Raw genomic sequence first — 24,609 nt, forward strand, 5'->3', positions numbered from 1 at the left:
AAAATGATATTATAAACACACTATCCTAAAAATACAGCACCATATTTTAACACTAAAGCAGTCACTGACTCGCAACAACTTGCAATCATAAGTGACAGTTAATTTCGGGTAAAATCAATGAAAATGGGGTATGCCGATAGCATAAAAATGAGATGTGATCGAGCAAATCTGAGATCAGATTTGGAATCAGCACCCTGAAATTAGTCTGAAACAGCTGCAAAAGTCCAGGCCAGAAAAATATGTTTTTTTTGTTGACCAGTGTAATGGCAAAACCGTTACATTGCACTACGATAATCCGTACAGCCTTAAGTCACGTCACAGCGGGAATGTAAACATTGCAAGCAAGATTTATTAACATAGGCAGTGAGCACTTTTGATTTGCGCTGTACATATTCCGTATTTTTTGTACAAAAACATACAAAGGTTTGTTTGATAAATCCCGAGCGTAGCTTCGGAGCTGACGTTTCTCAAACATCTGTAAAATCTCCATTGTCAAGAGGTCCGGTGCTTTAACATCAGTGGCAGCATAAAAATTTGTTTAAATAAGTTCATAGCGCACATCTCCATGAATGGCACCGCAAATTTTAAAACACACAATCAAAACGTGTATAATACTCAAGTCAACACAACAAAATAAGCTTGTTTTAATGCCGGATTAATCAAGTGTCAGATCTAACAACTCCAGTGGTTATTTTCTCAATCGAATCAAGCGATTTACTCTTGACAACTATTTCACGGTTGTGCTACGTGGTTCGCTGGAGCGCGTTCGGGTCAAGCCGCGCATCGAGAGGTTCTTCAGGGACGCGGTTGCGGCAGCGAAACGTCAGACATCACGCCGAACAACAAACACAGCGCGTGCCAAGCGATTTTTTCTTCTCCCTTCACGATTATCCAGCAACACTCATGGCAGCCAGTGGACACGTTTCCACAATCGCAGGTTCATGACATTACCCTTCATGCAACCGGGCACACAGGTGGGCCCCCGTGCAAGGAATTGAAATGAGGCCTGCCCCCCCCCCCCCCGCTCCGTCCAATTTCCTCTGCTCCTCTCTGGGGACCCATTCGGCCCGTGGGTCCCAGCGTAGCAGCACCGCTAGCTACACAACGCGCTTGTGATGTCACGCCACCGTAGCCTCAGGTCTCGGAGACAGAGAGGGGGGCCCGCCCCTCGCGGTACGGGTGGTTTTCCACTAGATTTGAAGCTTTCGTGACTGCAAGGATTCATACTCTTAGGTTTTTCGGTAAAGTCACGTAGGTAAAAAATGAAATTAAAATTAATAAGTTAATTTTATTATTTTTATTAATTTCATTTTTTACCTACGTGACTTTACCGAAAAAACTAAGAGTATGGTTTTCCACTGCCTATTTGCCAAGCCAAGCCAGCACCAAAGCGTCATACGCTGGGGGGAGGGGGGGGGCTCGCAAGACGCATGCAATCTGGTCTGGGGCCAAGCAGGGCCAGGTGCGGGGAGGGGGGTTAAAAATTCTCCGTTGTACACTCTGTTATTCAGCCTACGGCAGAGGTCGCAACCGGGTACCCGATACCCGTACCCTACCCTATACCCGGCTACCCGTACCCGGCCGGGTACGGGTAGCCGTTTGCGACCCTGGTGCGGCCGGGTACGGGTAAGGAATCAAAACCCGTTTGCAACCTCTGGCCCACGGACTGACGCAATGTCCGTTCAGAAAGTCGCGACGTAGGCGGCACGGCTCGTGTCCTGCGGTGGCAAACAGAGTTGCGAGTTCTCGCGTCTTGCCTTGAGCAGCCACAAGACGGCACGGGGCGCGGTGATGAGAGCGCGAAGATGGGGACAGGCGGCGCCAGGAACAACAAACATCGGTCAGCACTGCGACACGGCAGCTATTCAACGTCGAATTAAATAATGTAAGCGACAATAAATTAAAAAGGTTTTACAAAACGAAAAACACTGTCGGAATCATCACTGGATCGGTCTCCAAACCTCCCCTTCCTTGGTGCAGCCTGAAATGATTATTTTTCTTCTTATAATTCGCGTAAGATAGCAATAATATACAACTTCCAAGCCTTTGTAAAATCAATGCTGGATGAAGACCTCCCTACGCCACGTCAGCTGAGGTGGTTGCTTGATCATACTTCACCACGTTGGTTTGTGCGGGGGTGGGGGGAGCGGGGAGTAAGCCGAGGACTGGTGACGTTTGCCGTGGCCGGGAATCCAACTGCGGCTCGCCGAGTTTATCGCGCGGTTTGATAACCCACCGGCCGACTGCTCTTCCCAAGTTATTTTTTGGCGCAAGGTGAAAAACGAAAATACTAAACAAGGAATTAACCCAACGTTACAATAGGAAGACCCCCCTCTTGAAATTCTTGAGACTCACTCGAGGCTTTCCTGAACACACTGGAAACGACTCCAATAAAACCCAGTGGTAACTTCCAGACGCCCCACTGATTTATAATGCAACTCGGAGACTTCCCAACAAGCGGCTGAATATTTTGAAAGCGATGGCTCCAGCCCGGTCTTACAGGAGGAGAGAGTTAGAAGATTTAATAACTTAGTCCGAGGCCAGGCCAAATATTTTACCTGTCGCTACCAAAAAAAACTCAACTTTAAATCGCCAATGGACAAGAATTATGCAAAAGCCCACCCGTCAAATTAATTTGCAAACACCTGTGGTACTGAATTCAACCGTGGCCCGAACTGCGTTGAGATTGGTGGGAGAGACGCGCGGAGACTTTATAAATACAATGTTTTGTTTTTCTCGATAATGTCAATGTGTCCACAACAGAGTTCTGGAACAATAAACTCACAACTCCTCAACAAACGCTTCTCTTGAAGCTCACTTCGTCTGTCACACGGGAGGGCTTCGATGAGCCAAACGATTGTGCGTGCGACAGACGTACACGGCGTGCACATGGACACGCGTGCACACGGACAGTTCATGTCGGACGGGGGTACAGGTCCTGGGAGTCGTTTGACCATACTTCACTATGCTGGTCAGTGTGTGCCGCAGGCAGTGGGGGGTGAGGTGGGGAGGGGAGCATAGAAGTACAGTATAAATATGGATTCTGCTGGTACTGCCCTCTCATGCCAACCAACCGCACACGTAGTCCTGCATCCACACGGGGCGACCTGGCGCGCACGTTGGTACACACCACGGCAAACGCAATTGATCAATCGTGTTCGCGGGGAGATGAATGCGGTTGGAGGCGGTCGCGCAGCTCACCGCCGTCATCGCGCGTCACGGCCACGTAGCCGGCACCGCCGAGGATGCTGGGCTCAAGTTCGGGCTTCAAGACGGAGACGATGGTCTCAGCCCGGTTACCGACGCAAACACAAAAATACATTTATACACGCGCACCGCGGTTTGGTTTTCACTTATTTTGGCGTATTTCCAGATATTACGAGGATTCACGGCATTTCCGGTTTGCCGCGTGACAAACACGTCCGGGGCAGAGCGTGCGAGTAGGCGCACCGACGCAGGCGTGGATACGACGACATGTCAAGGGGACCTTCAGAAGTAGTCCCGCGACGTTTTTTTCTCCTCCACCGCGAGACCTCCGAGTGGTCACCGCATCCATCTGACGACGCCGTGACGGCAAGGGGCGGGGTACACGTTCGGTGAAAATAATCGTAAAAAAAGAATGCGCGGTGAAGGAAAAAAAAACACAAACACGAGCTGCTCACAGACAATTTAAAGTCCGCTCGCCGTCGTTCGCGCGGCCGTACACGCGTGCACGCGCGCGTGCGTGTGTGTGTTGACGAGAGTGGCATGAGAACGCGAGGTTCACGATCGCGTCTCTCTCTACTCCGCCGGGCCCGGCCTTCCCGCCCAACCCCCAGCGCCGCCGGCGCCTCCGCTCACCGAGCCGGCTCGGACCTCGGTGACGATGCCGACTGAGAAGAAGCCGCTCCCCGCCGATCCCTTCCTGGGCACCAGCGTCTCTGCACACGCAGAATCACCCGACGTTTAACAATAATAATTATCTAGTAATAGGTTTTTACCCTTTCAACTGGTACAAAAACTGACACCTTTATACAAGGCATCATGTTTGCATAGACCACAATACCTGCGGTCGTAATGCAAACAAAAAACATAACTCTGATAATGATATGCACTGTCCTTGAAGTTGATTGGTCCACACCCGAGACAGCTTTTCTTAGAGCCTAGTCTCCATTGGTGTTGGACTAGATGACGCCAAAAGGCATATAACTAAAAAACAGCGCACTATCAGAGTATTGAGAGCTCGGGGTAAGCATAACCACAACACAAGCAGTCTGTGTTGTGGTTATTGCAAACATGATGCCTTGTATAAGGGTGTCAGTTTTTGTACCAGTTGAAAGGGTAAAAACCTATTACTATATTTTGCCACTGGTAAAGGAGATGTCTCATAGTGAGAATAATAATGATCGTTTCAAATCGTACTCGCTCTCGAGTTGAGGTCAATAAATCAATCTGTACTTCATTGCCAATGTCGCCCTCAATAAAGAAAGGCGTCGGTGCACGTTGCAACGGAGCAGAGCAAAATTGAAACCGCGCAGCATCCAATAGCGCAATAAAGGTAAGTAAATAATGAGTAAAGAAACGGTGCTTATTTTACATTTTAGATTTTTTGTTTTTTTACAGAGAGAACGACTCAAGAGAAGGAACAGCAAACGAGCGGGGGGGGGGGAGGCAGCAGCTGGGGCGGCCGGTCGATGCCAACAATTGCCAAAGCTCTGTGGTCCTCTACGTATCGAGTTGTTTTCAGCCATTTAATGAGTGCCGATACATGTAAAGGAGGAAACCAGAGCACCCAGAGACAAAAAAACCCTGCGAGTGCAAGGGGGCAACGCTCTATCCCTAAGAGCTTATTTGCGTTCGAGCGCGTGAATATAAATGTGTCGTTAAACCCGCCACCACCCGACATACAATTACTCATGTTTATCACGTAAACAAAACGTGGGATTTCGTTACTAGTTCAGCACGCCGGTGTGTTGGAGAGCAAATCCACAGCGTTTACAATTCGAGTACGACGTTTCGCCGGTAATTACAACCAGCATCATCAGGCGACAGCCAGAGTATTTAAGACCGACACAGATGGAAACAGATGGAACTTCGTCCAAATTTGCTCATCCGTCGTGTCTCTGGACGAGCAAGGATATGGCACCTTGGAATTTCATCCAGCAGTAGATTCACAAAGGGGCTGATCGTCGGCTCCCGCGCTGCAACATTCCATCCAACTCTCGCACGCGAGCCGATCTCATCGCTCCATCTCCGCGACGCCCGTCACTCCCTCCCGGGCACATATGCCGTTCCCTTCCAACACGACTTAACGCCGACGAATCATTTACCACGACTCCCGACGGGCGAGGCGGCTCGCTAATCCCCGACACTCACCTGCATCGACTTTGTCGACGCGCCGGATTCACTTCACCGCTCCCAGCGGGCCGACCTGCGCCGGCTTGGCCGTGCCGGCCGGCCCCGATGGCCGGCGCGCGCTGCACGCGGCGAGGTTCGGCCTGGGCTTGGCCAAGCGCGCCCTCCTGGCCGGCGGCGTCACGTCGGCGCCGCCCTTCTTGGCATCGCCGGCGCTCCGAGTCGGCCGCGGTCGCGCCGAATCAGACCGTCCGTCGTCGTCGGCGGCCGGCGCCTCGGTCGAACCCGGCAGCGCCGGCGAGACGGCGGGTTCGGCCGCTTCTGCGACCGGCGCCTCGTCTTCGCCGGTGCCGCGGCCCGACTCGGGGGTCAGGAGGTTGTCGCTTGCGGCTTCTCTCGACGGGACGTCCGGAGCTTCCGGCGTGCCCAGCGTGGTGTCCGCGGCGTGCCGTTTCGCCGGGGGGCCGTCTGCCACGTCGGAACGAGGCCTCCTGGGCCGCGGCACCGCGCCTGCATCGCCGGCGCTCGCGGTTGCCGGCAGTTGCACCGGATCGGCCTGGCCACCGTCGTCAACCGCGACCCCAGCCTCGGTTAAAACTGACACCGGCACGGTTGGGACCGTTGGTTCGGCCGGCTCGGCGACCGAACCCCCCTCCTCCTTGACGGTGTCGCGGCCCGACTCGGGGGTCAGGAGGTCGCCGCTCGCGCCGCTCGGGGCCTCCCTCGGCAAGACGTCCGGTGTTTCCGGCGAGCCCGGCGCGGCCTCGGCGGCGTGTCGCTCGGCCGAGTTGCCGGCCGTGTCAAGGGCTGCGGCGGCGGCGGCGAGAGGCCACTCGGGGCTCGGCGCGCCCACTGGTGCTGCCCACGAGGTCATGTGACCATCCGAGATGGTGGGTGCCGCCCCCTCCCAGTCGCCGGGCGGAACGCCGCTGCCCTCCAGCGCCGCGCTGCGCACAGCGACAACAACGAGCCCGCCGCCGTTACGATGGGGGAAAAAAAAACAAGATGGCGCGCCGCGGCGTCACAACGGTGGTGGACGCGTGGCGGTCGTCGGTTCTGCGCATGTCCGTTTGTAAAGCAGCAAAAATGTGAAATTACCCTCCATTTAAAAGCAAAGGAGTTGTCGCTTTGGACAGGTCTCACCGATCGATACGAGTGGCGCCTACTCACGAGAGCTGCACGTGACCGTGTGACGCAAAAACAAAACACGCAAAGCCGTCACCTTTTCGCGTTGTTCGTCTCCGTGGAGGTTTCCTGGCCCTCCTGATCGTCCGCCACCGCGGCGAGCGAGAGGTGCTCAACGTCCGGTGCCGCCCCTGCGGCGTCACCATCGTCCCCCCCGGCCAGCCGGAACGCTGCGCCAGTCTCCCCGCCCTCGCACATCATGAAGCAAAGCATTGTGGGAGCGCTGCCACCCCCGTCGCCCTCTTGCGAGGACACGTAGGCGTCCTGCATGCTCCCGAAGCCCGCCTGCTCCATCATCTCGTACACGAATGCTTCTGCGGTTGACAGCAGCACGTGGGGGAGGAAGAGTGTTTCGTTTATTAGTGAAGACATTTACGCGTTTAAGGAGGTGAGATTCTTGCACATATGCGATTCATCACAATGTAGAAGAGAATAGGTAATAATTATCTTTTTTTTCAAAGAGCGCATTACCCATGACACAAGGTTCCGAGGGCAGTCATTAACAACGAAACACATTGCAAGACGAAATGAGGATCACGTGGTGTCGAGGAAGACACGCGGGTTAATGACATCCGTACCTCCGATTGGCACGGTTGGCTACGCACTGTGCGAAAGAAATTCAACACACACGCACGCACGCACGTCATCCAAACTGCTAAGACCAGAAGCGGACTTGGGCGGGATGCGTCATGGCGAGGAGGGTGAAGGGGCGTCGCTCGAGAGTAATCGCGGAGTGGCGACCGAGGAATGGAACGCGTCTAAGGGGGCGTCCATCAGGGAAATGGAGCCATGAGATCGGCTCGTGCGCGGGAGCTACGTTGGATTCCTGCAGCGGGGCGGCGCGCGGAATGGCGGTGGCCTTTAGAGGCCTTCACACAGCAGATGGTGACGATAAAAAAATATATAAACACGTCTAAAAATAAATTTTTATTTAAAGCTTTCGTGACTGCAGGAATTCATATTCTTGGTTCTTTCGGTAAAGTCACATAGAAGGGAAATAATAAAATAATACAAATATAAAACAATACAAATTCTCACGACGTTTCGACTGCAACAGCAAGAAAATGTTCTTGCTGTGGATTCACGCCTGATGATGATTGCTTGTGTTGCAGTCGAAACGTGAGAATTTTTTTGATATCTGTATTATTTTATTATTTCCCTTCTACGTGACTTTACCGAAAGAACCAAGAATACGTCTAAAAATAGTTTGACAAAAAAAAATCCTAATTAAGTTACGATGATCGTTGTCATCGACACAAACGCACGACATTGTAGGGATTACACACGATCGCACACGCAACACTTTGAGGCCACCAATGCAATGCAGAACTCACCATTAACCCTCAAGTGTTCGTCGTCAGCCTAGGAAGAGAAAAAGAACACAAACAAAAAGCATGTCAATAGACCAACCACGTTTCATTCGTGGTGTTCCTTGCTGGCGTTTCGTCAATTTGAATGACAGCCGCTTTGGTTCACTGATGCGTGGTGGTTAGGCCATCCAGGCTCAAGCCTGCTTAGCTCGTTTATAAATGCGGAGAGAAAAACTGGAGGACCCGGAGAAAAATCCACGCGACTGTGGCGAGAACATGCAAACTCCCAAATATACAGGGTCGGGATTGAACCCACAACCTCTTGCATACCAGGCAAGGTAATTAACATCTCATAGCCACCGTGTGCAAGTCCCTGACAGCAGCACGACCACTACTGGAGAGTTTAATTCACACCGGACAATCGTTGCGAGAGTCACCGTGACCCCAGGCACGGCCAGCGCCGATGCATTAACGATCTCAACCGCGGTTGGTCGACGTTGATAACAAACAAAACTAAACAGAATTGATAATTGGTTTTTTAACCCTTTTATCTGGCAACAAAACTGACACCTTTTTTACAAGGAGTCATGTTTGCATAGACCACAATACCTGCGGTCGTAATGCAAACAAAAAACATAACTCCGATAATGTATGCACTGTCCTTGAAGTTGATTGGTCCACACCCTAGACAGCTTTCCTTAGAGCCTAGTCTCACATGGTGTTGGACCAGATGACGCCAAAAGGCGCACGACTGCAGGTATTGTGGTCTATGCAAGCATGACTCCTTGTAAAAAAAGGTGTCAGTTTTGTTGCCATATAAAAGGGTAAAAAAACAATTATCATATTTTTCTACTGGCAAATGAGGTTCCAATGGTGTAAACAGAATTGCTTTTTGCGTTTAGTTTGTTGTCCTTCCCCAGCACCCCCGATTATCACGGTTGGCTACGTACGAAGTTCAACAGACATGCAAACCCCCCAGGCGTGGGACTCACGATCACGACGCCGCAGTTCTGCTCGACGTGCAGAGCGCACGTGTCGCTGCCGGGGTCAACGGACTCCGCCTCCTCCTCCTCCGGACAATCGTCGTCATCGGCGACCACCATCTCCTCCACGCACGTCACCACCAGTTCCTCCAGCATCGCGTCGCCTTCCGACAGCTCCACCTGCTGTCGGAGGTCCGTCGTCGTGCCAACGGATTGAGAGAGAACGCTTCGTCAGCAGCTCACGCGTGGGCTGCTGCCGCCCCCCCCCCACCCCTGCCGAGCACGCGATGCTATTGGCTGTCTCGGGAACGGTGCGGAGTAATCGCCGGTTCCATCGGCGCCTCGGGATTAGTTTTACATTCGTGTGAGCCGCAATGTCAAGTCGCAAATGATGACCGTCGTCATCGGCGTCAATCGCGATCATCGTTACCATCGTCGCCGCTGCCATTGTCCTTCGTCATCGTCGTCGTCGTCGCCGCCACCATCAACGCGATCACCTCGACGCTCTTCATCAACTGCTCACACAAACATTTCTGCCGCGATTTCTTTCTCCAATTCAACCGTCAGCGAGTGTCCGCTTCACGTCGCCACCGATTCACTTCGGCCAGAGCGACCGGCTTCGGCTCACTTCACCCACACGCAGTATTTCTCCGTTCACCCCCCCGCCCCGCCCCGGCCATACCTCCTCCATGTGCTCCGTGAGCGGCTGCGGCTCGGGGGAGCGCAGGCACACCGGCACGAACGCTGGCGCGCAGCTCATGTGCTCCGGCCTCACGGGGGGTGCCGGCGTCGCCGCCGCCGCCAAGAGGCCGCTGGCGCGATGGCGCCGCTCGCTGGCGCGGTCCCCCCCACCCCGCCCCTCCTCCTCCTCCTCCTCGGGAGGGAGCACGGCACGCAGAGTCACCAGGCCCCCCCGGCCGCGAGTCGCTAGCACCGTCGCCTTGTCCTGCCGAGGAGAGGCACGCGTCACTGTGGCTGCGCGGGTGGCGAGATGTTAACTACCTCGCCTGGTATACAGGAGGTCGTGGGTTCGATGCTGAATCTGATGTATATTTTTCTCTGGGCACACTTGTGCAAGCCAACACATTCACACTGTATTGGATAAGCGGATATCAGGGGTGCCACAGTGGCAAGATCTTAACAACCTCGCCTGGTATGCAGGAGGTCGTGGTTTCGATCCTGATCCAGACTCTGTATATTTGGAATTTCCCTCCACGTTTAGATATGCGTTTAGAGTATTTGGCTGCTGCTATGAATTGCACATGAAAAGCCGCTTCGTTGAGCTATCGTGGCCAGATCGCTCAGTGGGCCTAACCTGCTAAAATAAAAACGGCTAAGTTTAGTGACCCAAAAATATATTTTAGTGAGAAATGAATCCCCCCCCTCCACCCCCGACTCCGTTGACGCGACGGTCCGGCCGATGGCCGTCGCCGCCCCTCACCGTCGCGTCCCGACGAGGAGGCCTCATCGGCGGCAGCGGCGGCTTCCGTGCACACGTGCTAGGCCTCGGCTTGGGCCTCACTGGGGCCGCGGGGTCTTGGGCCTCGCGTCGCCGTGGCCGCTTGGCCGCCCCCCCCCCCTTCCTTGATCGGCTTGTCCCCGCCGGGTCCCGCCGAGCCGGTGCTGTAGAACGCCGTGGGCTTGGGCCTGCGCCCGGACCTGTGCGCAGGCGGTCGAACCGACGCTTGCGTCACGCGGGGGCGGAACCGCGCGGCGGACACCGTGGCCATTGCCGACACGTTACCGCCACAGACACCAAAACCGTCACAAAAACCGTCACAAAAACCGTCACAAACACCGTCACAAACACCGTCACAAACACCGTCACAAACACCGTCACCCCGTTTTAAGTTTAATTTTCTTGGCAGTTTTTCACCATGCCTGACCATGAGTTTTTTATATTTCTTGTTCTCAATCACGAAGCCTCGTATCAGAGAAAGGCCAAGGCCACAGCGTCTACTTTGTGGGGAGCTCTGCACACGACTCCAGCTGTGTTGTTTCCTGCGTTGCGCGCTGCTCCAAGTGAACCGTTCGTCGCGTCTCAATTCTCTACCCACAACTCCCTGCTGCCTGCATCTTGAAACAAAAAAAATCTTTTAACCCCAATTTCATCTCAATTGCGCTATCGTCGTCACGTCAAGAGACCACTCGGAACGCTCGCGAAGCAGTGCGACCCTCCGTGTTAGACAACGACCCACAGAGGCGGATATCACAGATCTACCTCCGAATTCCGGTGACCTGCGGTTCACACAGCAGAGGGCAGCACTTTCCCAGCTGCCCTACCACAACATCTGCTGTTGCCGGACATTCAGAGTAATATTTTGTGTTCACAGGAGTTGGAATTTAACCGAATTAAGAAAAGAAACAAACTTAAACGCGACGTTTTATATACTGGTGACCGGGCCGAGACCACCAAATCACACAACCTTGAGAACCCAGTTTAATGACAGGCAGCTGTGACCTGAATTTGAACCCAGGATCTCAGCGGTGCCGGCCCAATGCCCTGACCCTCTCTGAGCCACCTGGCCCACCCCATGCACAACATTTCTCGTCGTCCGAATTCGAAGTTTTAACCGACGACGCTCGCTCGCCAGAACCTCACCTCGTCGGGTGACTCAACATCCTCTCTTTGACACGCTCAAAATCTTCTTCGTCGTCGATGTCTTCGTCACCCCCACTGCGCTCGTCTCGGCGTTCTGCCGATTCCACCACCAACTCTAGGGACGGTTCCGGCGCCGGGGCGCCCGCATCCGTGCCCGTGCCCGCACCGGCACCGCGAGCGATCTCGCAGCCCAGCGACAGCAGCAGCTCCGCCTCCTCCAGGCCACTGGGCGCGGGAGGGAGCGGCGGAGGCCCGGGGACCGACGTGCACCCTCCGGTTCCTGGAGTCGCCGTTCCGGTCGGCGTCTCGGTTCCCGTTTGAGTTTCGGTAGCGGTTCTGGTCACGGTTCGGATTTCCGTTCCGATTCCGTTTTGGGTGGCGGCCGCCGCTCCGATCGCTCTCCCCGTCACGCTCTGGGCGGCGGTTCTGGCTCGGGTTTCGGTGGCCGCCGCTCCGGGCCCGCTCTCGCCGCCGCTCTCGCTCCAGCAGTCGGCGTCGCCGTCGTCGCTGTCCGCGTCGCTCCTGCGTCGCCCCGTCTCTGTCGCAGGACCGGCGGACGCGGCGTGAGGACGACGACGACGACGAGACTTAAGAACGCCACGGCATTCACAGGAAATACAAACGACATCGGGATAAACCCGAGGGGAAGAAACAGAGGGGATGAAAAAGAGAAGCAGACCCACCCCTCCCTTCTCCACGCGGTGCTGAAATACCGCACGGAGGTGTTATGGCGGCGGTTCGAGCCCAGCGGCTGTCCTGGTTAATACCGCGGACGTTAAAAATACGTGCCGCGTCTACTTCACAAAGGGCGTTAAAGATCCCACGACGTCCGTGGGCAAAGCCACATTCGTCTCCCCGCCACCCACCCCACCCCCCCGGTGATGAGAAACAAACGCCCACTCTTTCCTGGCCGGCGCCGCGTTCTTCACCGAGTGCCTCACGGGGACAGCTGCCGCCCTGGCTTGTGGGGCGGAGGCGTGGCGGTGAAACGTAAAAAAGCGACGGCGGTGGTGGCGCGGTGAAACAGCCCCTCCGGGAACCGCCCCCCTCCTGGACATCTGTGAGAAAGAGCTTCGTAGCTCATCGGATTGCTCCAGCCACAAATGAAAAACCCGCACGCTCACTCTTTGGGTGGTACTTGCGCCGCCGCCTGCCCTTGGAGTCGGGCGCCCGATTGAGCGCCTCCGTCTTCTGCCGCTCGAACTCCTGCAGCAGCGTCTCGAAGCACGACACGTCCAGCGGCAACTTGTTGCCTGCAACACGGAAACAAATCAAAACAAAGGAACACAAGACAAATAATACCGGTCGGGGATCTGCCCGCCCGCTGCTGGACGAAGAATTTTTCCAAGCCGTCGCAGTTTCCCGACGGTGCTAGCGACGCGACGGTGCTAGCGACGCGACGGTGCTAGCGACGCGATTCCAAGCGTGCTTCCGTGCGCGGCACCCGTCAGCTTTTGCTGCACGTTCTAAAGAGCGACAGCAAGTTGAAAACGTCGGACGAAATGTCACGACGCCGAGGCCCGCGGTGCCGCTCAAGGACCGTTTCTTTATCATCCCAATTCGTTTTTGTTGTCCGTCTCGTGTGTACGTTGCTCTCTCTCGCCGCTCGTCCGCGGTTTCCTCCTCGTGCCTCCGACTCGTTCTCTGGCTCCGTCGGGAGCGAGCGAATGGCGGGCGGCGCGCGTTGCAACTTTGACGTTTTTGTGTTCCTCTGCCGAAGATGACACCCCGGAAAAGGTGGAAAACTGCTCCGGAGTTTGATTCGTGAGTAACATCGGTCTGGAGAGCCGATAGGGCCGATGTTCGGACGTTTGATCGCAGCCACGTGGAGATCCGATTTGCACGTCATGCCAGAGCCCTAGCAAGTAAGGAGGGACTCACGGAAAGCCTGGTCGATCTTGCGAGGATTGCACCGCTCCTCGCGCTTGAACTTGTTCTGCGGGAAGAGAGGACGTCCGATGAACGTGCTTTGCGGAGTCACACACACAAAGACAAAGGTCCCCCCCCCCCCTCCCGTATAGCCTTAACAGACTGTTGGGGCAAGTGCTGTTAGCGAGCACCTATGAAGGCCGCGACGGCACACGAGGGGGTGGGGTGGCCAGCAACAATGGCCGGCCGTCTTTGTCTCCCCCAGTGGCGATGTTTACTACACACCGCACCAGGTACTCATTTAAGGCTGAGTCGACCTAGGGGAGGCCCAGGACCAGTTCAGATAATCGTCACCGGTGTTGGCCTTGAGCAGGAATCGAACTCGGGTCGCCGGCTTCGGAGTGCAGCGCGCTAACCGCTGCGCCACCGCTCCTCACGAACGCGCACACACACGCACACACGCACACACGGGCGAGCAAGCGGGGGCAACGCTGAAGTGAGTTTGTGTAACCGTGCAACCCTGACGCCACCTTGATGTCGACGCGTGAGCGGTTGGGGAAGAGCTGTCCGATCATGGAGAAGTCCATGCCGACCATGCTGATGGCCAGGAAAAACAGCTCGGTCTCTGCGCAACCAACAACAACAACAACAACCACAACGTGATCAGGAACAGAAGATGCACGTACGACCACGTGCGTGTGTGTGTTGGTACCTACCCATAGGGAGCGATAGTGTTGAGTCTACGGGCAGTGTTGAGTCTACGGGCAGTGTTGAGTCTATGGGTAGTGTTGAGTCTATGGGCAGTGTTGAGTCTACGGGTAGTGTTGAGTCTATGGGCAGTGTTGAGTCTATGGGTAGTGTTGAGTCTACGGGTAGTGTTGAGTCTATGGGCAGTGTTGAGTCTACGGGTAGTGTTGAGTCTACGGGTAGTGTTGAGTCTATGGGCAGTGTTGAGTCTATGGGTAGTGTTGAGTCTATGGGCAGTGTTGAGTCTATGGGTAGTGTTGAGTCTACGGGCAGTGTTGAGTCTATGGGTAGTGTTGAGTCTATGGGCAGTGTTGAGTCTATGGGTAGTGTTGAGTCTACGGGCAGTGTTGAGTCTATGGGTAGTGTTGAGTCTATGGGCAGTGTTGAGTCTATGGGCAGTGTTGAGTCTATGGGTAGTGTTGAGTCTACGGGCAGTGTTGAGTCTATGGGTAGTGTTGAGTCTATGGGTAGTGTTGAGTCTATGGGTAGTGTTGAGTCTATGGGTAGTGTTGAGTCTACGGGCAGTGTTGAGTCTATGGGCAGTGTTGAGTCTATGTGCAGTGTTGAGTCTATGGGTAGTGTTGAGTCTATGGGTAGTGTTGAGTCTACGGGCAGTGTTGAGTCTATGGGTAGTCTTCTTGGTTCTTTCGGTAAAGTCACGTAGAAGGGAAATAATAAAATAATAAAACTAAAACATAATAAAAAAAAGTGTTATTATGTTTTTTTCCCTTCTACGTGACTTTACTGAAAGAACCAAGAAGATGAATCCCTGCAGTCACGAAAGCTTTAAATCGAAATCTATGGGTAGTGTTAGTCTATGTGCAGTATGTATTACGTTGAACTTCTTTCACACCGTACGTAGCCAACCGTGCTAATTGGCGGTGCGAGTCCCTGCTGCCCTGTGTAAACATCGCCACTGGGGAGACAAAGGCGACTGGGCGTGGTGCTCGCCACCCCCCCCCCCCCCCCCCCGTGTGCCGTGCCGGCCTTCATAGCTTCTACTCGCGAACAGCACTTGCCCCAGCAGTCTGTGAAGGCTCCACGGGGGTGGTGGGGGGGGGGGGATCTTTGTGTTTGTGAGTGTGTGCGTGCGCGTCACCGTTACCTAGGAGGCCCCACTGCTTGGCGTGGTAGCTCTTGCGGAAGCTCGAGTAGGTGGTGTGGGAGCCGTACTCGTGGATGGGGTCGCAGTCCGACACGGGGGGCAGCCCCTCCGTGCGTGACACCTCCACCATCAGGCTGCCGCAACACACAAAGGCAAGCGATGTTAGGCAAGCGATGTCACCTATGAAGGCCCGCACGGCAAACGAAGGGGTGGTTGGCCAGCACCACGCCCGGGGAGGCCCAGGACCAGTTCGCTTGTCACCGATTTTGGCCGTGAGTGGAAATTAAACTCTGGTTGCCCGGTATGTAGCGCGGTGCGCTAAGCCGCGACGCTGCCGCTCTCCACACACACAACAAACGCACGCACAGGCCCATCCTTCCTTGTGCCAGTGCTTAACCGCAGCAACTTGTCCAGGGAGGCAGTTGGCCTCGACTGACGGGGTCACAATGACGACCGAGGAGAGAGACCGACCACTGCTCCAGCGCTGATGATCAAGTCAAGTGCGGGGGGCACAGTCAGAGACAGCAGAGTGCAGCATCAACTCCTGGCAAAGGGCCCCTCCTGACAAATCTACCCCCACCCCCCACCCCTGTGAACCCACGTCACAGGAATCATAGGAGTCCCTCTCGACACTGACGTGCAAAATGCGTTGTCGTGACAGGATATGGTGGAGATGTGCCCTTGGAGGCAATGCTGGAGTGTGTGCTTGTGAACGGGCGGCTGGGCGAATGAATGAGCGGAAGGGCGAGCCGACTGGCGAAGCTGATTACCGGGTGGGCAGGTGTAGCAGCAAGTCGTTGAAGCTGTTGCGCAGGGTGAGTGGGGAGAGCTATCCGGTGAATGAGTGATTGGAAGCGAGGGTGGGAGTGTAGATGGATGAGCATTCATGTTCATGGGCGAGCGGGCGGGTAAGCGAAAATGTGAAAACTAGTGGGTGAGCAGAGCACCATGGTGACAAGAAGTTAACTATCTTGCCTGGTATACAGGAGGCTGTGGGTTCGATCCCGACCCTGACGCCTGCTGCTGTATATTTGGAATTTGTATGTTCGCCCCGTGGTCGTGGATTTTTATTCTGGCCCTCCGGTTTTTCCCTCCACATTTAGAATCAACGTGCGTTTGAAATATTTGCCTGCTGTAAATTTCCACGTGATAAGCCACTTCGTTGAGCTATCATTTGTGGCCAGGTCGCTTCTGAAAACGAGCTTCATAGCTCAGTGGGCCTTACCTAGTAAAATAAAATAAAAATGTTACTTTATAGAGTGAGCTCGAGTTTACTTGGACAAGCGGGTGGCTTGTTGGGCGACTTGGTGGGTAAGCAATTGTGCAAAAGCGGGGTGAGCAGATGTCATGGCAGGTGAGCAAACGATTGGATGAGGGGCAAGAGCAGGCGAGTAGGTGAGCAAGCAGGCAAACGGACAGATGGGTAGGCGCTCACTTGCCTGTCCTCGTTGAGCACGATGGAGCCGTCCTCGGCGACTCTGACCTGCGGCACGAGCAGCGACTGCGCGTCGCCCGCGGGGCTTAGCGACGGCGCAGCCGCCGCCGCCGCCGCCGGAGAGACGTCCGCTGGCGAGTCGCTCGACGCCGGCGCGCACGGGGTGGACGGGACAGACGCGTTCGAGGCAGCGGCGGCGTCGGACGGAGGAGTAGGGACGCCGGCGGCGGGAGCGGCAGCAGGGCTCGGGGAAGGAGCCGGATCGTCCAAACAATCCGGTGGTGGCAGTGGCGGCAGCGGGGAGGTGGGGCCGTCAGGAGGAGTCGGCTCGAGGGAGCCGCCGCCGTCGCCGTGAGCCGCCGACCGATCGCCCTTGGGGTACTTGTCGAAGCGCTTTTCCGGCAGCAGCTTCCCATCCTCCGACTTGAGGCGGCTGAGAGCGAAGCGCAGGCGGAAGAATGGTGAGCGGGGATAGGAGGTGGGGGGGGGGTTTAAACCTGGGCTTAATTTCAGCAGGGTCAGTGACCACAGAAAGTATTTCCGACCCGGCACACGACATCCTAATTTGGCTACAGCTGTGGCTACTACGAGTCACGTGCAGCCTACTCCAAGTCTACCAGCGACCCAGATACATATTCATTGACAAATTAAGCCTCGATTAAAACCAGTTATCTGATGGCGCACCGATTAGTCAATGAAAGTATGATCTTACGCTCGTCGTGTAGGCTTGAAATCGCGAGCGAGAGAATCGATTGCATTGGACCTGTACACACGTTGTATGTAATCGGCTCGCGTGACCCCAGCAGCCGCTGTACTGATGCCAACTAAGAGTGTGGCCGCAAAACCGAGAATAGTGAAGGTGAACCAAGGTCGCGACCACCAGCGAACGCCAAAGAGTAGAACACAAACGCAAGTTAACACTAACACGGAGATCTGAGCAGCCAATGCTATGTACAGGATAGTATATTCAAACTATAAAACTAGTAAACCATTTTTATTTGACCAAGTAAGGCCCACTGAGCTGTATAGGTCTTTTTCATGAGCAACCTGGCCACAAAGTGGCTTATCGTGTGGCAATTTATAGCAGCCAAATACCGTAGGACCCAGAGAAAAATCCACACAACCACAGGGAGAACACACAAACTCCAAATATGCAGGTGTCAGAGTCGGGATCGAACCCACGACCACCTGTATAACAGGCGAGGTAGTTAATATCTTTCCACCGCGGCAGTCATAATGAATAATGCATACGGTGTTAATCCTTGGCGCAGATAATTAGCAATACAATTAGAATATGTTACGGTTAATAACTAGTTTACATCACATTGATTATTCCTGTGATGTCATGACACCAATTTCAGAGGCCGGGTCAGGTGACCCAGTTCTGACTTCCTGTATCTTTCCCCGAAAAAGCTCGGTAAAGTTTCCAGCGAAACGTCGTTGGTATCTCTCCGCGAAATTCCATTGTGAGAATTGTTCTTCCAACTTAGCGGAGGAGGTGAAAACGACAATAACCGGCGCGTCAAATGCTTTCACGCCACGTTTGCCTGTATAGGGAGGTTGGGGGGGGGAACTTATTCCTTACCGCACACGAAATTTTGCCCGAATCGCCGCATGGCCTCGCCTCCCAACGATCAATTACCGATGCACAAATGCCAGTGTGCTCCATATTCCTTCGCGAAGCGTGGGGTTGCTTTACTCACAGCATGGGGTTGTTTCTAGGCACCCAGTAGAGCAGGTCCTTCATCGTCATCTGCGAGCGGTCGGGGGCCGACTGGTGCTGCTCCCACGTGCGCCACGCCAGTTTGCGGGCAGCCTGCCCCCCACCACACGACACAAAGAGAAAAAGATCCCCCCCCTGTTAGCGAGTAGCACCTACATCACCTACATGAAGGCCGGCCACCACGCACGGCCATCCGTTGACTCACCGGGTAACTCACAACAACTGCCATTGCACCACTAAGTGGCGGTGACGTCACCACGGCGCTTGTGCCAGGCAATGTGCACTATAAGGCCGCCACGTGAAGTGTCGAATGCCCGCTGGCAGGTCACGGGGCATACCCAGGTGCCATGGGTTGATTGACTGAGATGACCGGCAGATGCACCAACTCCCTGTGTATTAGCCGCCCGGCGCTGCGCTCGTTGTTCCGAAACTTGACATAGCATAACTACTGCTGATGTCACTTTCAATAGGCCCCATCTATTCACTTTATCCACACAAGGGGGCACATCTTTTACATGTCCTGCCAAGAGCGTTTATTGTATGTGAATCAAACCAAACTGTTGAAGCCTCACAGCCAGAATTTAACCAAATGAAGTGCACAGCTAAGTGCAGAACCTGCACCTCCGATAAACACAGGTTGGCTACGTACAATGGGACAGAAGTTCAAGACACATACGTACAACAACATTTAATGTAATTGGTTTTTTACCCTTCTATCTGGCAACAAAACTGACACCTTTTTTACAAGGAGTGATGTTTGCATAGACCACAATACCTGCAGTCATAATGCAAACAAAAAACATAACTCTGATAATGTATGCACTGTCCTTGAAGTTGATTGGTCCACACCCGAGACAACTTTCCTTAGAGCCTAGTCTCACATGGGTTGGACCAGATGACGCCAAAAGGTTCCAATGGGGGAACATTTAATGCGATGGATTTATTGTTCAGTCATTGGTGATGAGGCTGAGACCATCAACTCACCACAAGTAAGAACCCAGTTTAATCACAACTCAGTCTATTGGTATCTATGCGAGTCTACGAGTCTAAGGTTCTTTATGTTATTCGGTAAAGTCACGCAGGTAAAAAAATTAAAATTAAATTTTATTCATTTTTTTTTACCTACGTGACTTTACCGAAAAAACCTAAGAATATGAATCCTTGAGTCACGAAAGCTTCAAATCTAGAATTCTTTATGTTAGTCTACGCATCTATGTGAGTCTGTGGGTTCGTATGTGAGCCTATGGGTTCCTATGTGGGGTCTCCATCCTTAATTACTGTTTTCACGGCACCTTTTTAGCCTCGGTCTTCTCAGCCATCTCCCGAGCTGTCTTTTGCACCGTACGCGACGACTTCTTAAAGTTGGGCCTTGGTTGGGTCCTGCCAGCATTGGTCCCGCTCCCCCCTCCTCCTCCTCCCCCACCACCACCACTGGCGGTCCCAGGCCGTGCCGAGCCATCTTGCGCAGTCACCACCGTCGTCCCGGAGTCGTCATCGTAGTCGTCGTCGTCATTGGCTCCCGCCGGTGTGGCCTTCACCGACAATGCCGGCGGCTTCAGCAGGCTCTTCTTCAGCGACGCCAGCAGCTTCTTGGAAATCTCACTCCTGCTCGGCTCCACCAGCCTGCCTGGCAAAGCTGCGGCGCTCCCGGGAGCTCCGGAAACCTCTGCCGATTGCGCCACCGGTGGCGTTTCGGCATCGGCTCCGGTGGCAGCAGCACACTTCACTGCCCCGCTCGCCGGTTCCTCAGCGCTCACTCCAAGCTGTGCTAAAGTTACCGGGCCAGGAGTCTCGCCATCCGTCACACGCCAGTCAGGTACAATTGGTGGCCTTTCATATACCTCCTGTGCATGGTCCACCGCCTCCGCTGCATCCGCACCGGAGGGGCCCACCGATGAATATTGCGTCTCGCCGGTAGGCGGTTTGACGGGCACTGCCGGCGACACTTCACCGGATGCCTCACTGGTCGGCGACCCCCACGGGTCACGAGGTCCTTCGACGGTGGCTGCGGCGGTGAGCTTGCTGGCTGTCCCATCCTCGGCAGGAGGCGAGGTCTGTGGTTTCTTGGCAGGACCGGCTGGAACAGGAGCGTGAGCGGCTGCCCGGGTGCGAGGGATGATCGGCGCGGCGGACAGGCGCTTACGGCGAGACTGTGGCAGCAGCTTTCCGGCGTCAGGTCTTGAGGGGGTGGCGGCGGCGGCAGCAGTGGCGGGAGCACGGGCGCTGTCAAAACAAAGGCATGAGATCGGAGCCACTCCCAGCTTCACACACCCGCAGGTTTAGTATGATCTAATAATTTCCACGTCCGACGCAACGTGGAGAAGCTTTCATCAAGCGGTGGATTGACCAAGGCCATAGATTATTTGTATTATTACCCAGGAAACCAATGACGGAGTCTTAAAATAATATTTTTGAGGAGGGTCCTGCTTTGGGATGATTGACCAATTGCATTCATTTATATACAGAGTGCTTCAAGTTTTGTTTAACACTTATATAGGATTAACGCTTTTAATGGAAAAAGAACGGATAATACACTGTAACATGATAACAAATGTAATGTTAATAGCTTCAAAAAGTCTAAAGAGTCTCCACTTGTTCGCCATCATTGCCAACACATGCCTGGAATCTTCTCCCGGTGGTCTCCAGAAGCCTGGAGGCACATCTCGTGATATTGTTTTAAATTCTCGGAAGCGTTAACATTTTTTTCAAGCATCGTGTGTCATTCAGACACCGTCTTTCTGACAGACCAGTTCTTCACCTGAGGACGGCCGCTTGCGTTGTGGCCGAAACGTCGCGAGAATTATTTAATGTTTTATTTTTATTATTTTATTATTTCTCTTCTACGTGACTTTACCGAAAGAACCAAGAAGATGAATCCCTGCAGTCACGAAAGCTTTAAATCGAAATCTTAAAATATTATTTTTGAGGAGGGATCTGCTTTGGTATGATTGACCAATTCCATTCATTTATGTACAGGGTGCTTCAAGTTTTGTTTAACACTTATACGGGACTAACGCTTATAATGGAAAAAGAACGGATAATACACTGTAACATGATAACAAATGTAATGTTAATAGCTTCAAAAAGTCCAAAGAGTCTCCACTTGTTCGCCATCATTGCCAACACATGCCTGGAATCTTCTCCCGGTGGTCTCCAGAAGCCTGGAGGCACATCTCGTGATATTGTTTTAAATTCTCGGAAGCGTTAACATTTTTTTTAAGCATCGTGTGTGTATATATATGTGTACACCCATGAGATTAAAAAAGCCATACATGCCAGGAAGGGCGAACACACACACATCCACAAAATTAGACCACAACCTAACTGCTGCACTGCATCACCACCCACGAATTGCAAGAATCCCCCCTTCCCCATAACAGCCGTAACAACCTGTTGCCTCAAGAGCATGCAGCCAACCACCTCAGGCCGACTGAACTTTACACGAGGGGAGGGTGATGTGACTAGAACCAGTGCCGAATTATCCTAGTCGCAAAAGTAGCTACACATGCTACGGGCCCCGCACTTTAAAGGGCCCCGCGCTAAATGCTTTAAAGCTATCAATTCCGGTTCAGTGATTCTACACTTGCTCTATTACTATAGCACTATACCGCCTTCAACTTTTATGAACGACTGGGTGTTTAAGGTTCGTGATTTGTCTATTATCTGGCTGTATAGTAAATTAAAACATACAAAAACTTTACTGTGCAAATTAAAATTTTGTATTTTAATGTTTAAGTGTTTTTTATTTAGGGCCCCTTTATAACATTTATGGTATAGGCCAGGCACTACCCTAATCCGGCACTGGCTAGAACCACGCCTTTGTCTCCCCAGTGCCGATGTGTACACGACGCAACATCAGGGAACGACGCAACGAACGCCCGAGTCGACCTCTGCAAACTCGCACACCTGCGGTGGTGGCGCGCAGAAGCAGCAGTAGCAGCAATCGACAACGTTGTAGCTTCTTCGAAGGCATCAGCAGATGGAGAAAGCAAATTGGAGTCAGGGCCCGGGCGCATTGGCTCATCTCCTGCCGTGGCGTGCTGCTGCGAGCGTGCAGCACTGCATGCAGCAGTAGATGATGCAGCAGCAGTAGTTGTAGGAGTAATTGCAGAAATAGTTTCAGTAAGAAGAGAAATAACAACAGGTGGAGCAGTAACAGTATGAGCAGATGGCGGAGAATGTGCGGCAGGATTCGATGCAGCTGAATCTGCAAGGTCTGCAGAAGAAACTGCAGCACAAGTAGCAGCAAGAGTCGGAGGTACAGCAACAATCGAAGGGCTGGAATGTGGTGTGACAGAAGTGAGTGGGGCAGCTGAAGTAACGTCTGCATCGGTATCAACAGATGCAGCAGGCGTTGCAACTACATCAGCAGCAGCGTTGTCATCTGCAGACGCAACGAGATTATCAGCACCCAGAGAAACCAAGACATCAGGAGCAACAGCTGCAGCAGTGGAAGCAACAAGACCAGAATTATCAGCAGCGGTAGAGGCAACAGCTTCAGCAATATGTGCAACTGAAGAAGCAGTGGTAGAAGTAGAAGAAGAAACAGGGGCAGCAGGAGAAGCAATCAGTTTAGTAGGAGCAACAGCAGCAGGAGTCGCAGTGGCCGGAGCAGCAGCAGCCTCCTCCGGTAGCCGGTGTTCGGAGTCTGTCTCGACAGTCCGGCATGGTGGTGTCCGTGACGTGGCGGCTTGGGTCTCTGGAGCTGCCGGCGTCGCCTCGGGAGCTTCCCCGGCTACCTCGGCTCCCTCGGCTTTCTGGCCCCCGCGGTCCCGGCTGCCTGCCTCGAGGATGCCGGCTCCCGCCCGGCCCATGCTGGGACGAACGTTCGGCTTCACGCTGATTCTGGCGCGGCGAAGCATGGCGGATGGGTCGCGCACGCGCGTGCGTGTGTTCGTGTAGGTGTGTTGTGTGTATGGGTATATTGTGTAGGTGTGTGTCTATGTGTGTGAGTACACGTGTGTAGGTGTGTGTCTGGGTAGATTGTGTGTGTGTGGGTATATTGTGTAGGTGTGTGAGAGTACACGTGTGTAGGTGTGTGTCGAGGTGTGTGTGTCTAGGTGTGCGAGTACAGGTGTATGTAGGTGTGTGAGTACGTGTGTAGGTGTGTCTGGGTATATTGTGGGTGTGTGGGTATATTGTGTAGGTGTGTGAGAGTACACGTGTATGTGTGTGTCTAGGTTTGAGAGTACACGTTTATGTAGGTGTGTGTGTCTGGGTATATTGTGTAGGTGTGAATACACGTGTGTGTAGGTGTGAGTACACGTGTGTCTGGGTATATGTGTAGGTGTATGAGAGAATACGTGTGTGTAGGTGTGTGTCTGGGTATATTGTGTAGGTGTGTGAGAGTACACCGTGTGTGTAGATGTGTCTAGGTATATTGTGCAGGTGTCTGTGCGTGTCTATGAAAGAAGTGCGAGTTGTATGATTGTGTCGTTATGCGTGTAGTTATGACTGTACCGTAATAGCATTTGTATCTACGTGTATAAGTATGTACACTATACTTTAAACGTATATATATGTGCACATTGTTGTGGTGATATTAAAGTGTCTATGTGTCCATGTATATATTTCCGTATGCATGAGACCGACAGCTTTCACGAGGGTCCAACGACCACCCCCCCCCCCCCCCCGAGGTGCGGGTCCCGGGTCCCCGCGGCTCGCCGGTCTCACATGACCGCGGGCAGGCTGCTCAGGAAACACGTAAGGCTCCGAAGAGGCCTACCCGTATGGACACTCCAAAATAAGGCTCAAACAACTCAAACGCGAGTCCCTTTGAGACGCGACGCCGACGACTCGCTCATACCGACACTAGTTGCCGCCGATCGAGTTTAGTTTTTGTTCGCGTGTAATTGTTGTTACAATAAAAACATTTTTTTGCATGGAAAGTTACGCGGCAGGCTTAAGAAATGTGGGCCGCCATCCCACAATGCCGCGCAGTTCCTTCCCCCGCCCACATGCCCCGCCCATCACCGCCGCAACCAATGGGAGGTCGGCGTTGACGCGTGACGACCTCACCGCAATTAGCATATATGAGACTCCTCGACTTACGAACATTCGACTTACGAACGTTGAGAGATACGAATAGATCCGTCCCATATCGTGACTGCAAGGGTGGGGCTGGGTGGGGAGGGGCTGGTCACCCCGTGGTGCCCTTATAAAACTCAACGTTTAACCTACTCACGCCGGCTTGTGCCCGCCCTCACAGTCGGGCATATTTGTGGAATACACCACGCCGCCGTTGACCCTGGCTATTGACCGAGCAACCCAACGTTCCTACCAGCTCCCTCCGCAGGAATGTGTTTCCATTATTGTT

The 24,609-nt window shown here is 53.6% G+C and overlaps 2 protein-coding genes across 2 annotated transcripts; both read right to left on the bottom strand.

Moving 5' to 3' along the window:
• Window positions 1-283: 283 nt before the first annotated feature.
• LOC144950738 (uncharacterized) lies at window positions 284-10,280 on the bottom strand. The gene is made up of 7 exons (XM_078880811.1): window positions 10,254-10,280; window positions 9,495-9,758; window positions 8,822-8,995; window positions 7,854-7,881; window positions 6,557-6,833; window positions 5,356-6,281; window positions 284-3,920 (listed from the first exon to the last, which is right to left on the bottom strand). The coding sequence occupies exons 1-6, from the start codon at window positions 10,278-10,280 to the stop codon at window positions 5,384-5,386; spliced, it is 1,668 nt and encodes a 555-aa protein (XP_078736937.1). The 3' UTR covers window positions 284-3,920; window positions 5,356-5,383.
• On the bottom strand, window positions 9,670-24,235 carry BDP1 (BDP1 general transcription factor IIIB subunit). Its single transcript, XM_078880947.1, has 11 exons — window positions 22,200-24,235; window positions 19,586-20,516; window positions 18,274-18,386; window positions 16,575-17,003; window positions 15,136-15,269; window positions 13,814-13,908; window positions 13,296-13,350; window positions 12,539-12,667; window positions 11,415-11,952; window positions 10,254-10,471; window positions 9,670-9,758 (listed from the first exon to the last, which is right to left on the bottom strand). The coding sequence occupies exons 1-10, from the start codon at window positions 23,153-23,155 to the stop codon at window positions 10,312-10,314; spliced, it is 3,540 nt and encodes a 1,179-aa protein (XP_078737073.1). The 5' UTR covers window positions 23,156-24,235; the 3' UTR covers window positions 9,670-9,758; window positions 10,254-10,311.
• Between the last annotated feature and the right edge of the window lie 374 nt (window positions 24,236-24,609).

The sequence above is a fragment of the Lampetra fluviatilis genome, chromosome 59, assembly GCF_964198595.1.
Source record: "Lampetra fluviatilis chromosome 59, kcLamFluv1.1, whole genome shotgun sequence".
Lineage (NCBI taxonomy): Eukaryota > Metazoa > Chordata > Hyperoartia > Petromyzontiformes > Petromyzontidae > Lampetra > Lampetra fluviatilis.